At 42.0% G+C, this 16,150-nt stretch overlaps 1 protein-coding gene across 1 annotated transcript in view; it reads left to right on the top strand.

The window, feature by feature from the left end:
- The first annotated feature begins 1,698 nt into the window (after positions 1-1,698).
- Positions 1,699-16,150, top strand: part of LOC126365924 (solute carrier family 35 member C2) — a 128,798-nt gene continuing 114,346 nt past the window's right edge. Inside the window, exon 1 of the mRNA XM_050008675.1 lies at positions 1,699-1,892. Within this exon, the coding sequence (XP_049864632.1) occupies positions 1,716-1,892 (177 nt within the window). The 5' untranslated portion in view covers positions 1,699-1,715. The remainder of the gene's footprint in view (positions 1,893-16,150) is intronic.

Here is a 16,150-nt window from a genome sequence, read left to right as displayed (position 1 = left end):
CAACTTTACACACACACAAAAAAATTCTCGTTGTATCTGTACCATCCCGTGGGGATTTGCTGATCCCGGGTGCTCATATTGTGTGCGTTCACATTTGCACTTATGTGAAATGTCGATTCTTCACTGAAGGCAACACGGTCCAGGAAATCTTCATCCCTCTGCAGTAGCATTTCTTTTGCGTGTTAGGCACGTTTACTGTGGTCTGTAGACGTTAGAGTTTGTAACAGCTGCAGACGATAAGAACGTAGTTGTAAGATTCTCCCTAAAAGTCTCCACATAGTCATGACTGGAAATGCTAATTCACGAGTAGCCTGCCGAACTGATTTCTTGGGGCACACGCGTGAAAGCCTCTCACTCGTTCAACACATTCTTGAGTTACTCCCGTACTCTTTCCTTTGCAAAGACAGCCGATGTCTTCAAACTGATGACACCATCCGCAGATGCTACTATCACTTAGAGGATTACAATGGAACTCAACCTGGAAGGCACGTTGCAGATTGTAAAACACAAAAAATTGTTTCCACTAGTCGCCATCTTTACAGCTAGTGCTTTCTAAAGGAACAGAGGAAACGGTACATGCGCATGTGCACAGGTATACAAACACCACTGTTTGAGTTGCTCTTTCGTTTGATCCATTATTTATAATTATAAGTTGAATGTAATAAATGCTACAAAACCTTAAAACCCGGATATTCATTTTGAAACACCCGTTGCGATAACAAAGCTGACAGTTGTGGAGTCTCAACGGTCTTGGCCGAAGTGGTAACACCGGTTCCCGTCAGATCACCGAGGTTCAGCGCTGTCGGGCTTGGCTTGCACTTGGAAGGGTGACGGTCCTGTCTGCTGCGCGCTACTGCCAAGCAGGGTGCACTCACCCTTATGAGGGCAATTGAGGAACTACTTAATTGGGAAGTAGCTGCTCCGGTCACGAAAACTGACAATCTCCGGGAGAATATCCGCATCCAGTGACGCCTGTGATCCTGAAGATAACATGGCGGTCGGTCCGTATGGTGGGTCTCCAAGGCCTGTTCGGTCGAGTTTAGTGTTTTAGTGATGCAATCTCTCCATAAATTTATCCCAACTTAGTGTGCATCTCTTTTTGAAAAAAGAAAGTAAACTGTTTTACTTCTGCACAGTGGCCGGCCGCAGTGGCCGAGCGGTTCTAGGCGCTACAGTCTGGATTCGCGCGACCGCTACGGTCGCAGATTTGAATCCTGCCCCTGGCATGGATGTGTGTGAGGTCCTTAGGTTAGTTAGGTTTAAGTAGTTCTAAGTTCTAGGGGGCTGATTACCACAGCAGTTAAGTCCCATAGTGCTCAGAGCTATTTGAACTTCTGCACAGTACTCGTATTTAACTATTTACATGTTACGTGAAACATCTATCATCAAAGATATCCCTACTAAAATAAATACATGCTCCTCTGTTTGAATATTTGAAGAAAACCGTCGCAAAAGTCACGTTTACCAACAACTGCGCTGTACCGGTATATCAATAGTTCCCGCTGTGTATCAGGTATTTGCCAGACTTATCACCCTACTAACACCTGGTAAGTCTCCCCGACCAATCTCTGCTGAGCCTGGGAAATGTAAACATCACGGAGCACTGCCACTGCTAGCGAGAGATTAGCTCGCCGTGCAGCTATACATCGCCAAGTGGTGCAGTGGCACAAGTCTCTTTCATAACACCTTCACAACTCAGCTCGCCTCCGCTTCAAATGAGAGAGGACGGACAAGACGCTGTCTACGACTCGCACCCAGCTGTAGACGCCGCTGTTCCCCCACTCGTGGCGTCTAGCTGCAACACAGAAATAGCAGAACCACTTCCAAACTGGTGGTGGCGATGGTGGTGTTTTAGAACACCACTCCCAGATGGAACCACCACGTCACTAACTGTGAGTAGCGCGCCAGCTGCAATAGAAGTGCCTTCCACCATCCTTCACCGCAACGAAGGCATTATCCGACCCATAAGACTCGCCACGTTGCTTGCATATCTGCTTGCGTATCTGCATCCAGTTCCTGTTCTTCCCTCCAAATCCCTGAACGCCACGCAGCCCGATGCGCTTGTCGCATCCGCTTACTGTCTCTTTTTCGAATCCTACTATCGAAATCCTCTCCCGTTTCCTAATTTAAATGTTCATCCCCATGAATTTTACACATTCCGAAAACTTCAGTCGCTTCCTTTCGATTTACCAATCATGCTACCAAGCCAACACCAACACATCTCACCGAACCTACACCGACACACCTTCAGTGTTGTTGATATAGTCTTTAAGTCCTACGACTCGTTTGAAGTAGCTCTCCAGCCACTCCGCCTTGCGTAAGCTTTTCAACTCAGCATGACTTCTGTAGCCTACTTCCACTTGAACCTTGTTACTGCAGACAAGCCTTAGTCTACAATTTTTAACTCCTACACTTCCCTCCGTAACCAAACTGCTTTTTCCTTGATACCACGCGACATGGCCTACCAGCTATTTTCTTCTATTAGCAAGATAGTGCCATTGCGCACTTTTCTCTCCAGTTGTAATCATTACGTACTCCGTCGCACAGTTACCTTTCTACGAAAATTGTGAAACACTTCTACAACTTTTAGTGTGTCGTTTCCAAATCTAATTCCTTCAGCATCCCCTGATTTCATTGTATTACATTCCACGACCTCGCTTTACGTATGTTGTTTTTCATCTTATGATCTCTTTTCTTAATACTGAACAACCTATTTAAGTGCTCTTCCGAGTCCTTGGCCGTCACTGACAGAATTACTGTGTCATCGACAAATATCAAAGTTTATCTTCTCCCTTAACTTTAATTCTTTTCCAAGTATCTCCTTGGTTTTTTTTATTACTTTCACAATGTACGTTTGGAATGAGGTGGGTGATACGCTAAAATCCTGAAGGCCATCTTAGCTACTGCTTGTTTTCGTGTCCTCAAGCCTGTTGTAACAGCAGTCTGGTTCCTGTACAAGTTGTAGAGAGCTTTTCACTACTTGTGTTTTATCCATCGTAGCTTCAGAATTTCAAAGGGTGTAGTGGAGTCAACATCGTGTAAAACTTTCTCTAAATCTGCAAATGCTATAAACGTGGGTTTTGCTTCCTGTAACCTGTCTTCTAAGACAGTTGGTGTTCCTTCATCTCCGCGAAACTCAAGCTAACTCTCTCCCACTGTCTGCTCTTCAAACGCAACTTCTGCAGCGTCCTTCTTCCAGATAGCGAAATTCAATATAACTTTTATATTTCCCAGCATATCGAACTTGAATTTGAATAAAGTTAATGGAGTGTAGTCGAATTAAATGTGGTGCTGCAGAGGGAATGACATGAGGAAGTTGAGATACTTACGGCAGTAAACGAGTTTTGATATTTGGGCAGCAAAATAAGTGGCTAAAACTGAAGTAGAGAGAAAGCAAAACGGTGACTACAAATAGCAAGAAAAACGTTTCTGAAAACTAGAATTATTTTATCATCTTCTATACTACTATACAAAGACAAGTCGTTGCTTAACGTAGTTACCAAATCTCCCGAAAAGGTCTTGACCAACTGACATCAAATTTTTACCCGTTACTCTAATAAACGCTCGGACGGACATAGTCTATACATTTTTAGTACACAGAGTGCATAAGTTTATCAACAACATGTAACAGGGAAACTGATAAAAAAATTCCGTGTGCTATCTATTTCTTAACAATGTACAGGTTTTCTGTTAAAACCGACTGCGAGAAAGAAAATTTTGTGCTGTGCTCTGAAGAAACGTGGTTTTGCTTTCCACTCACAGTCAGTTTTAACTACTACAGGACGGCATGTAAACCGTTAAACAAAATTCTTCTTCCATATATATTCTTCTCACTACATATATTTTTAAACAAAAATTGTATGCACAGCAATATGCCGTTTGTTTTTATATTCGCAGTCAGCTTTCACAGAAAAGAGGAAAGTTTATTTATGGCTTATTGGCTTATGATTAGAATACTACTATGGAATCTCAATTAGCAGTAACAATCAACAAGGCTCAAGTCAGAGAGAGGAGGAAACCGAGATGGACAGAGAAAGGGGGGGGGGTGAGGAGGCGGTGGAGGAAATGGACATAGAGATCGGGATAGAGAAGACAGACAAAGAGAGTGGGGAGGATGATATGGAGAGAGACAGTGAGTGGAAGTGGAAAGGGAGAGAAAGTGGTGGACAGAGAGAGGAGATGAGGAGGACCTTCCCACATACCAACCCACCAATTCCAATTTCACCCCATACATTATAACATCCTCCTGTTCTCACTTTATCCTGTCGCAGTGTAGGTCATACAACTTAGCACAGTGATGTCAAGTGGTTTATTTATCTTACAAAGATAACCAACCTTTTTTGTTTACGTAAAAGATAACAATCATATTTAATATCTTCAATGCGGAGTCATCTTTTGATCATTTTTAAACTGTTTTAATATTTTCTTATTCTGTAAACGCTTTAAATGCTATCGTTTGAAGATCGGCATTGCACCGCTGCCAGGCGAAATAAATTATAGTTATTCTGGTCTCCAGTCCGAAAAATGTGATGAGGCATCGCTCTGCGCTACACTCTCCAGTGAAAGCCTCTTCATCTACAAGACAGCTCTGCAATTCACACTTAAGTGCATGGCAGTGGGTTCATCGACCCACTTTCACGCTGTTTGTCTACGAATCCGCTCTCTAATAGGGCGCGGGAGAAACGAACACCTCAGTTTTTCGTGCGAGCTCTAGATTCTCTTTATTACGGTGATCATTTCTCGCTATGCATGTGAACCCAGCAAATTATTTTCGCATTCGGAGGAGAAAACTGAAGACTGAAATTTCGTGAAAAAACTCTCTGCACAACGAAAAACGCCGTTGTTTCAGAAGGTGCCACTCCCACTCGCGTGTCATATGCGTGACACTCTCCTGCTTCGCGATGATACAAAACAAAGGGCCTTCCTTGATCTTTTTCGATGTCCTTGTGAATCATATCTGGTACATCGCACAACAATACTGTAGCAGAGGACGAACAAGCATAGAGCAGCCACACTCTTTAGCGGATATGTCGCATCTTCTACGTGTTTTGCCAATAAAATGCAGTCTTTGTTTCACCCTTCCCTTAATATTATCTGTGCGCCTGTTCCAGTGTAAACTGTTCGTAACTGTAATCCTTAGGTGGTTCGTTGAATTGACAGCCTTTAGATTTATGTGACTTTATGTGTAACCGAAATTTAACGGATTTCTTTTAGTATTCATATGGATGACATCACACTTTTCATTATTTAGGGTTCAATCGCTACTTTTCACACTATACAGATACCTTGTCTTAATCACTTTGCAATTTGTTTTCATCTTCTGATGGTTTTACTACAAGGTAAATTAGAGTATCATCCACAAACAATCTAAGATGGCTACTCAGATTGTTCCCTAAATCATTTGTATAGATTAGGAACAACAGAGGTCTTATAACACTTCTTCGTGGAATCCTTCACCAGCTTGTGGGTCTCCACCAACAATTTTTAAATTCTTCATTTCCCCTCCCCCCTTAGCAGACTACCTCACGATGTCTCCTACCTTCTTTTAGTCGAGTTGTGCCAGGGAACTCTTTTTCTTCCCAGTTCGATTCGGGATCAGTTCATTAATTACTTGATCAATCCGTCTAATCTTCACCAATCTTGTAAACAACCACATTTGAAAAATTTCTATTCTCGTGTTGTCTATGCTACTTATCGTCCGCGTTTCGTACCCACATAAAGCTACACTCCAAACAAATACTTTCAGAAAATATTTCCCATCACTTATGCAGACAGTGAGTCACGTAAGACGTAACACCTTTTAATTCGTGAATAGTTCCAGATACCGAAACGAGGTTCTCGGCAAATGATGGAATGTTAAGAGACCTTTGTATGTGATAAAGAGTCATAAATTTTTTATCGATCGAGATACTGAAGCAAGTATGTTTTTTTTAATGGAAACGTATACTTTTCATAACTGCATTCAATAGCTCTTGCAAAGACAATTACAGTGCTGTAGCGCTCTTTAATATTAACGTTGAAACCTCTCGCCGAAGAATACGAGAAACGTACTAAAATTGGAAAGCAATGCGACGAGTCGGCTACGGTTGGAGTTGGCTGTCTGGTGCGCTCATGCCAGCCTCCGTCGTTATACACAGCGAGACAGGCCTATGTTACTAAGATAAAACCTCATTATCTACACGACATAGATACAGGGACAGCTATGATTTTTGTTTATGGAACTACGGCATATGTTAGCTTCTGACCACCAGATGGGCCGTAGGAAAACTATTTCAGATGTGTATACGTTTCCTAGTTTTTGTGGAAACAAGTACAGTTACGTCATCCAGTTGTAGATTTAAACCCTACCAGTTGCTGCTTGTTTGTCAAAGGCGAAACAGAAACGTCGAAGGTTCATACATCATAAAGGTAAACAGCACTTTCGCGAAAAAAGAACTACTGTATTAACTTTCTTAGATTGCAAAAAAAAAAAATTATACCTGATCTGTCTTTGCCTTAAGAATTTGAATGTTTCTTAAAGGCAGAACACATACACTACTGGCTATTAAAATTGCTACATCAAGAAGAAATGCAAATGATAAACGGGTATTCATTGGACAAATATATTATAGTAGAACTGACATGTGATTACATTTTCACGCAATTTGGGTGCATAGAGCCTGAGAAATCAATATCCAGAACAACCACATCTGGCCGTAATAACGGCCTTGATACGCCTGAGGATTGAGTCAAGCAGAGCTTGGATGGCGTGTACAGGTACAGCTGCCCATGCAGCTTCAACACGATACCACAGTTCATCACGGGTAGTGACTGACGTAATGTGACGAGCCAGTTGCTCGGCCGCCATTGACCAGACGTTTTCAATTGGTGGGAGATCTGGAGAATGTGCTGGCCAGGGCAGCAGTCGAACATTTCTTGTATCCAGAAAGGCCAGTACAGGACCTGCAACGTGCGGTCGTGCATTATCCTGCTCAAATGTAGGGTTTCGCAGGGATCGAATGAAGGGTAGAGCCACGGGTCGTAACACATCTGAAATGTGATGTCCACTATTCAAAGTGCCGTCAATGCGATCAAGAGGTGACGTGTAACCAATGGCACCCCATACCATCACGCCGGGTGATACGCCAGTATGGCGATGACGAGTACACGCTTCCAATGTGCGTTCACCGCGATGTCGCCAAACACGGATGCGACCATCATGATGCTGTAAACAGAACCTGGATTCATCCGAAAAAAATGACGTTTTGCCATTCGTGTACCCAGGTTCGTCGTTGAGTACACCATCACAGGCGCACCTGTCTGCGATGTAGCGTCAAGGGTAACCGCAGCCATGGTCTCCGAGCTAATAGTCATGCTGCTGCTAACGTCGTCGAACTGTTCGTGCAGATGGTTGTTGTCTTGAAATCGTCTCCAACTGTTGACTCAGGGATCGAGACGTGGCTGCACAATCCGTTACAGCCATGCGGATAAGATGCCCGTCATCTCGACTGCTAGTGATACGAGGCCATTGGGGTGCAGCACGGCGTTCCGTATTACCCCCCTGAACCCACCGACTCCATATTCTGCTGTCATTGGATCTCGACTAACGCGCGCAGCAATGTCGCGATACGATAAACCACAATCGCGATAGGCTACAATCCGACCTTTATCAAAATCGGAAACGTAGTGGTACGCATTTCTCCTCGTTACACGAGGCATCACAACAACGTTTCACCAGGCAACGCCGGTGAACTGGTGTTTGTATATGAGAAATCGGTTGGAAGCTTTCCTCATGTCAGCACGTTGTAGGTGTCGCTACCGGCGCCAACGTTGTGTGAATGCTCTGAAAAGCTGATCATTTGCATATCGCACCTTCTTCCTGTCGGTTAAATTTCGCGTCTGAAGCACGTCATATTCGTCGTGTAGCAATTTTAATGGCCAGTAGTGTACTGTCAAACGAACGTATCTATAGATACTACTCAAAACTGTGATTATACGCAACACATTTTAAACAAACTAAACATTTTGTTCAGAATGACTGACAGCACCTACGAAACAAATACTCTTCTTAACGAAACGTATTTATACACTTTAATTAAGCATTGCTCAAATTGTTTACCATAGACTGTAAGACCCATTTGCAATTTCCGTTCGATTGATGCCGTTGCTTGTTGTGCCGGTTCGATAGTACATACCGTCTGGCGCTTCATTATTGAGTGCTTCTTTCAGTGCCCCCCAAAGAAAGAAATCAAGAGGAATCAAATCAGGGGACCTTGCCTCTCATTGTACTACGGCACTCCGTCATATCCAGGATTAGAAAACTTTTCGTTCAGCATTTGCGTTGGATTTCGCGAATGGTGGGTTGGGCAGCCGTCTTGTTGGAAATCACAGACACTGTCGTTTATGCAGTGGTACCACTTCTAGAATACCGGGTAGAAAGTTGGTAAGAAGTGTGCATACTCCAGACTGAGATTTTCACTCTGCAGCGGAGAGTGCGCTGATAGGAAACATCCTGGCAGATTAAAACTGTGTGCCGGACCGAGACTCGAAGGCAAAGGTCCCGAGTTCGAGTCTCGGTCCGGCACACAGTTCTGCCAGGAAGTTTCAGTGTGCATACTCATTTCCAATGAACCCCTCCGGAACGAAGTAATGTCCCACAATGGAATTTCCTATGATGACGCAGCATATTTTACGCTATACGGTCGCTGGTGCTGTACTCCATAAAGCCAACGTCCAATAGCGCGTGTTACCTGAATTTACATTACCGTTGTTCGTAAATATTGCTTCATCGATAAAAAGCGCAAGCTGGAAAAATGTAGGGTCGTCTCCCAGGCGCTGCGGAGCAAACACAATATTCTGTTCGACGTCAGAAGTCACGTTCTCCGAGTGCCTGATGTGACAAATGATAAGGTGGAATTTATGTCGACGCGAGATACGAATGACAAACGTCTGGCTAATCCCACATTTCTTGGCGATATGTCTCGTGCCACCATGCAGACTGATAAGCGTCGTAGCCAGAACAGCTTCTTCATGTGCTCTGTCACTTGCAGTCTTCGTCCTCGGCCTTTGACTTCGAAGCTGCCTGTTCGCACTGATGACCTAATAATTCGAACAAGTGCGTGGCTCGACGGACATCGATGACCAGGATAGACATCCCTGTACCGCCGGACCGTTTCGGCGGCGTTTTTTTGACATTCGCCTTATTCAAGTAGCATCTCCTCATTAGTGTACATGTCTGCGTGCAAGGAATGTTGAAGCAGAAATGACCTGCCCATACACGACATAATTCCTGCTAGTTCTGCAGTGTAGACAAGTGAACAATCGAAGGACTTCATACAACTCCGTAGAATGTTTGTAACGTAATAGCCGATTCCGGCCAACTTGTCTTTCAACTTTAGGATATTTCTAGGATTCTTTTGCCAAGAGCTTCAACCTGAAAATTAACAAGCATTATACCACTGTACTCGTCTTTTCAAATGCTTTCGGATGTCATTTAAAAGTATATCATTTTATTTTTTAAAGAAGTCATACTTTCTTCAGTATCACGATCGGTAGAAGAGTCAAGAATCACTATCACGTACTAAAGTATGTGCCCCTTTGCGCACTAACGTTTGCTGGAAACTTCATTACGATATCCCTATTCCTTTACGAAACAAATGGGGTGTAACACATGACTCACCCTCTATAAATCCGATGTTAACCATTTTCTCTTTGTCTCAAAAGCTTTCGTTACTGTTGCCAGTTTGCTTTATTTCTGACATTCCCAGTAATGGTAAAACACTTCTACTACTTCTAGTGTTTCGTTTCTTTGTGAAATTCCCTCACCGTCACCAGATTTAGTTTGACAATGTTCCGTTACCCTTATTTTGCCTTTGTTGATACACTACTGACGAAAAGAAGCAGAAGTGTCAATGCCAGGAGCGCGTAAATTTACCAGTGTACTAACGATATTAAAGAAAGACAGAGTCCCAGCTACCGCGGCTAGAAATATATGTAGCAACCGTGTCAGTTAATGAATACAAAGTAAGTGCATATTACCATTTAATAAAGTACAATGTTTGGTAATCAAACTGGGGGGATTGCAGGATCGGAAGAGTGACATGGAAAGGCACTAGGCACCCAGTCATAGCTCTTCTCCTTCCCCTGTTCACCTCTACGTCAATTCTCCACATGCAACCACACACTTTCCAACTACCTTTATTTAAATCTGGGGTGGCTAATATTCATTGAAATTCAATGTAGCAAGAATGGGGGTGAAAACTTACGAATTTCATCTGTAATGCACACTGTGAAGAATGCAATGTACTGAGTGCTGTTGGAGCAGACATTACGACACTACTGTGAACAACTGGCAATGGGGCTTAATGTCGAACATCGATTTCGGTCCTGTTAGCAGATTACGTTGCAATTGATGCATTGAGACTAGCGGCTGTCTCTATATATAGCTGCTATGAGCTCAAGTTGTTGCTAAGACCAGCAGGTTGTTCATGTCAGTACAGAATAAATATTCATTTCCAACTATAGTTCTTGTCTCAAAGTATTCAGTTTAGATACATTTGCCATCTGTATCATTTTTAGCACATAGGTTAAAAAAAATGGTTCAAATGGCTCTGAGCACTATGGGACTTAACATCTTAGGTCATCAGTCCCCTAGAACTTAGAACTACTTAAACCTAACTAACCTAAGGACATCACACAACACCCAGCCATCACGAGGCAGAGAAAATCATTGACCCCGTCGGGAATCGAACCCGGAAGCCCGGGCGTGGGAAACGAGAACGCTACCGCACGACCATGAGATGCGGGCGCACAGAGGTTAGCTATACCGTGTACAGAAGTAGTAATTCAGAACACTTTAAGACTTTTCCCAGTGACAGACGGTAAAAAACCCCATGTTTGTCTTCCTAATTTAAAGTGTTGCGTTGTGTTCATAGAAATAAGCCTCTGATATAATACTATTGAACTCTTTGCGCTTTTGTCAATCTAAGATGGATTGCAAGCACTCTGTCTACATTTAAAGTTGGCCACACGTGACTGTATGCTTTACAAGCACACATGAGCAAGCGTTTGGTAAAAATATGTTGAGCTCAATAACAATGAGCTCGCATGACTGGTCCGACGTAGCGAATGATTTTGCAAAGAGATGGAACTTTCTGCGCTGTGCTCATTTCATTGATAGAAAACATGCAAAGATAGTTCCACAACCTGCAAGTGGATCATGTTATTTTAATTACAAACATACCCACAGTATGGTTCTATGTAACTGCCCTAATAAATGCATATTATAGATCTATTTGCTTCGATTTCGTCAGAATATCGGCCGGAGGTATTTTTCAAGATAAAGAATTTTTAGGAACTTCTAACAAGTCGTCGAATATTTGAGAGAGACAAAGTCACAAACATTTACAAAAATTGCCTCATGTATTGGTAAGAGACGATGCATTTCCATTGAGGACTGGTATGCTGAAACCATACAGCGTGGCTTGCATCATGTAGAAAACGAGTTTTTAAATACCGATTACGTAAAGCAAAATTGATTTTACTGTTTTAACAATAAGGCCTACTTCCAAATTTATAGCGATGTGAAAAATGCTAAAAAGTGCTGTTAGAATCACAAAAACATGCTCTTAATCAACTGTTGCTTTACATAGTTATTTAGTGATCACTATGGGTCAAACTTATGGTCCACGTTATCTCTATATTGTGAGGACGCAGAATATGGCGTAATTCATGCTGGCATAACATCTGATAATCCGGATGTGTTAGCATTACAAAGGTCTGCCTCTGGGAAGACTCTGATTTATGTTAAAAATGTTAGTGAATAATTCATGAACTACTTTGTAAGTGACGTACGAGTTCGTTGGCCACAAATATTTGTACATTAACAAAATAAAATCAGAATAAGTAAAATAAAACTGTTTGTATTAAGAAGAGAGGAAGGAAGGATAAGATTTAAAAGCTTGGATAATTTCAATCAGCAATGCCGTGTCAAACGAACCATCCCGGCTTTTGGCTGGAGCGATTCAGGGAAATCACAGAAAAACCAAATTAGAATGGCAGGACGCGGGTTTGAACCGTCATCCTCCCGAATGCGAGTCCAGTGTGTTAACCACTGTGTCGACCTCTCTCGGTGTGTACATATGGAAGTTTGATACAAACAAATAAGGCGAAATGTCTTTAACTGCCACATTGTAAATAACCACCAGAGTCCTTGAAAACTTATATTACTTTCGTCTCTTTCTCTAAATTGATATCAAAGCGTCTGGTTGTCTCCTGTTCATTCAGAAAGCTATACAAATGAAAATACAACAGCACTGTTTTGTACACCTGATGTGCAGCTGTCCCTGATTTATAATCACTTTCTTTTTTTCTTTTCAACATTTAACAAGATGGAAATCACATGAACATTTAACAAGATGGAAATCATATGCAGCGTGTCATTTCGCTTTATCGCATTACACCTCTGATTTGATATTCCACGGGTAACGTTGACTTTCATAAGCGCCATTAGTATATTCCAACAATTCCCTGGTTATGTATTCCAGATCGCTCGATATAATCACGAAAACTCACAAATGAAGCCTCCCTATCGTTAGTACACAGGGTCAAGCATGCACACATTAGTGTGCTTATATAAGCTCGTATAACTGAAGCGTCAAGAGCTTGTTCAGTCCTGATGCGTAAGCAGTTTTTTTTCTTCAAATTGTGTGAAAATCAGTTCCTGTTTCTTTCATGCGCTGTTTCTTTTGTATAAGAGTAACTGTTTTCTAGTTTATCTCAGTTAATGCAGAATACTTTCTAAACAATTTTCAAGCATTTTGAACAAATTATGGCGTATTGATGATTCTAAAAAAGAATAATAAAAAGTCTTTTGCGCAAGATTTTCTAAACCGCTTCTTCAAATTCAGGTACCGGTTTGATCTTATCATACACATATTAAGGAGATCAAATTTTTACCTTATATCTATTTAATTCCGCACTAAGTGCGTCGTAAAGCAGAAACAAACTGTTACAACCTACATTTTAATTATTAAATTACTTTTTCTAATTAAAATATATAGTTTTCTATAATTTTGTTGAAGCTGCAGTAATGTTTAGGTCCACTAGAAAGGTACAGACAAGTGCAAGTTACAGAAAAAAAGTAGTAAAATACTTTAGAAACTTAAGGAGGTGCGTATCAAAATTCTGAAAAATATTAAGTGCAGGAAATTGGGAATGAAGGTTTGAGTCATACTAAATTGTACCCCAAAATCATAGTCTTTACCCTATTGGATTTGTGTACCTTCCAGCTTCCTCTTGCATTCATTTATCTCTTATTGCTTCTTTGATGAATGTATATCAATTATGTTCATGTTTATATCTATGTAGCTCGGAACGAGTAACTATTAAATTCCTTTTTTGTACCATGAGGTTACTAGGGAGGTTTTACATTAATTAATATATAATTGCTTAAGATCAATTATATCTGCCTTGCAGTAGAATTATACACTTAATTCATCATTATATGTAAAATTCTGGAAAACATTTTGATATAATTTCATAACCCTTTACTGATTATCGATGTATCTTCTTTGAGAAAGGGAAGTGGCGATACGTAAACACTGTGATGGTGTTGACTGCCTGAAAGCAACTGAACAACAACTTGGTAGGAACGGTTTGGAATCCACTAAAATCAGCATGACCGTTAACGTAAAAATCTGAATCATCAGGAGGTGAGCAGTGTGGGACTTTCTTCCCTGAAGAACCGATACATAAGGCCCTCTCAGCAGTATGGACTGCTTTTGGTGTAAAGTGGGTACCCTTTTCCTTCTAACAAATTTCTTGATATCTGTCATTATTAGTATTTATTGCCCACTAATGAATTACCATTTCATCAAAAACGTAAAGCACTTTGACAAGAAACTTTCAGCAGGATGTAAATGAAACATGTCAAAACCAAAATAAAGAGGAGCAGGGGATTATCTTTTACAGATGCTGGAAACCAGTGTCGTTACGAACATGTATAATGTACGCCTGACACAATCGCTGCAAGAAAATTTTCAGTTTTTTGCGAATTATTAATGGTTTTTTATAACAGAACTAAAGGTGCGGAGGGGGAGGGTAGGGTAAATGACTGTAATTGCAAAATTTAGCACGTAACAATCATTTTTCTTTCTAAAGCCAATAAAGTATATAGCAATAGAATGAGGAAAGACTAGAATTTAATGAAATTACAAAAAAGGTTCGACTATTCCAGCATTAAAAGATACACAGTGGCCTTAATCATCTGCTTCAAACCGAAGACTCTTAGTAAACCATAACCTAGAATTTCACGTAATTTTCATACCAATCATTTCGCTTATGTTTACCTTACAGCTCTCATTGAACGATTCAAGTTTCCGCTTACTTTAGAGAAACTATTTCTAGCACTATCCACTTTTATTGACCTTGACGTAACAGGTTCTGTAGGGGACAGCTTTCACTTACTAATTCAACCAAATGTCACACGAGAAATGTGCTTAACTTAATTATAGCACCTATTAAAAGTGCGGTAACTCAATGAAAAAACGGAACCAAAATTCCTCAATTCGGATTACTACTTTGTGCAAAACAGTAAAAGGACCACTTTTTCGAAACCCCGTAATTGTCTCCCATTGCGACACATGAGTTTTAAATTTTGATGAAAGACGTCTGCTATCTCCGTCTGTAACTGCTCAAAAGCACTGGCGCCCTGCGACATCATCCTCTTTCTCAGTGACATTTCATGTGGTTGGTAGCCTCCTATGGGACCAAACTGTTGAGGTGACCGGTGCCTAGGCTTACACACTATTTAATCTAACTTAAACTAACTTACGCTAAGGAAACACACATCCAGGCCCGAGGGAGGACTCGATCCTTCGATGGGGCGAACCTCGCGAATCGTGTTAAGGCGCCATAGACCGCGCAGCTACCCCCGCGTGGCGGTGACACTTCATACAGCAAAGTGTCGGCACATGCGAAAAAAAAAGCCAGGTCTCAGAAGTTCACGTGAGGTGTGCTGAGGGTAATGACGGAACACTGCCACCAAATTTCAGCACAATTCTGCTCAACGTCACTGTGGATATGTGGCACGAATGGAAGGTCGCCGCACCCCGCACTTACCCCCCATTTCGCCCCTTCATTTGACGCGTCCGTCATGGAGGTCAGAGCCGCGACGCCCAGAGTTGAAATCACGCGGTTTTCGTATGGGTGGGCGAGGAAAACGTTTCAGACACCCTGCCGCTCAGAATCAACACTAAAAGGCCACAGTGGGTGGCATAAAGTACATCAGTGAAACTACCCCTTCCTTTGGGAGGTTCATTTGCATACAGTTCGCAGTTGAAAATGACACGATGAGTAACAAAAGGACGACGCTCTTAACCACCTTTGAGTTCCTGACCACCTTTGACACTGCTGACCGCCTTTGGACGATCCAATCCTTCTATAAGGACGCCGTAGTCCTGCAACCCTACTGAACGTGAACACACCCCTCTGGAGTGCAGCGCGACCGAATCTTCTAGTCTCAAGTATTGCGTTAAACCAGTAGATACCATTCAAAACCATTCGACGGCGTTCAACGTGCCTGGAACAGCATGGGTGCTTATGCTTTCTCAGTCCTCCTGTTTCGCGCCCTTCTGTGGTGTGACCACGGGGGGAAGGGGGACATTGACCCAAGCGTGAATAAAACGGCAAAGGGTCCTCTCTAGGACCCCCTAAATAGAAATACCCTCAGTGACACCCAACTTCCTTTGTTGAACACTTTAAAAATGTACGTGTACAGAGGCATGTCAGGTAGTCAGGCGCTTGTAGATAGGCAACACCTTCAACACCCCTCCATTTACACATACCCACTAACAGGTACAAGAGTAGCAGCATAGCCTGCGTACGCACACCTAGGACTCTCGTCATGAATGTCTCTGTACAGGAACATTTTAAGGTGCTCAACAAAGATGGGCCTGTGTCGCTAGATTGGCTTTGCCGTTACGTTCACGCATGTGTCAATGTTGCACGTCACAAGAGGGTGCAAAATGGGAGATTTGAAAAAGCATAAACATCCTTTCCTGCATCAGATGACATTCAAATTTAGTCGAATGGTTTTGAACTGTCCCTACTGGTTCCACCCTGCACACCAGAGTAAAAATTCGGTCTTTCTTCGCTCCGAAGAGGTTTGATT

The sequence above is a fragment of the Schistocerca gregaria genome, chromosome 4, assembly GCF_023897955.1.
Source record: "Schistocerca gregaria isolate iqSchGreg1 chromosome 4, iqSchGreg1.2, whole genome shotgun sequence".
In the NCBI taxonomy this organism is placed as follows: domain Eukaryota; kingdom Metazoa; phylum Arthropoda; class Insecta; order Orthoptera; family Acrididae; genus Schistocerca; species Schistocerca gregaria.
This window is presented reverse-complemented; position numbering and strand designations above follow the sequence as displayed.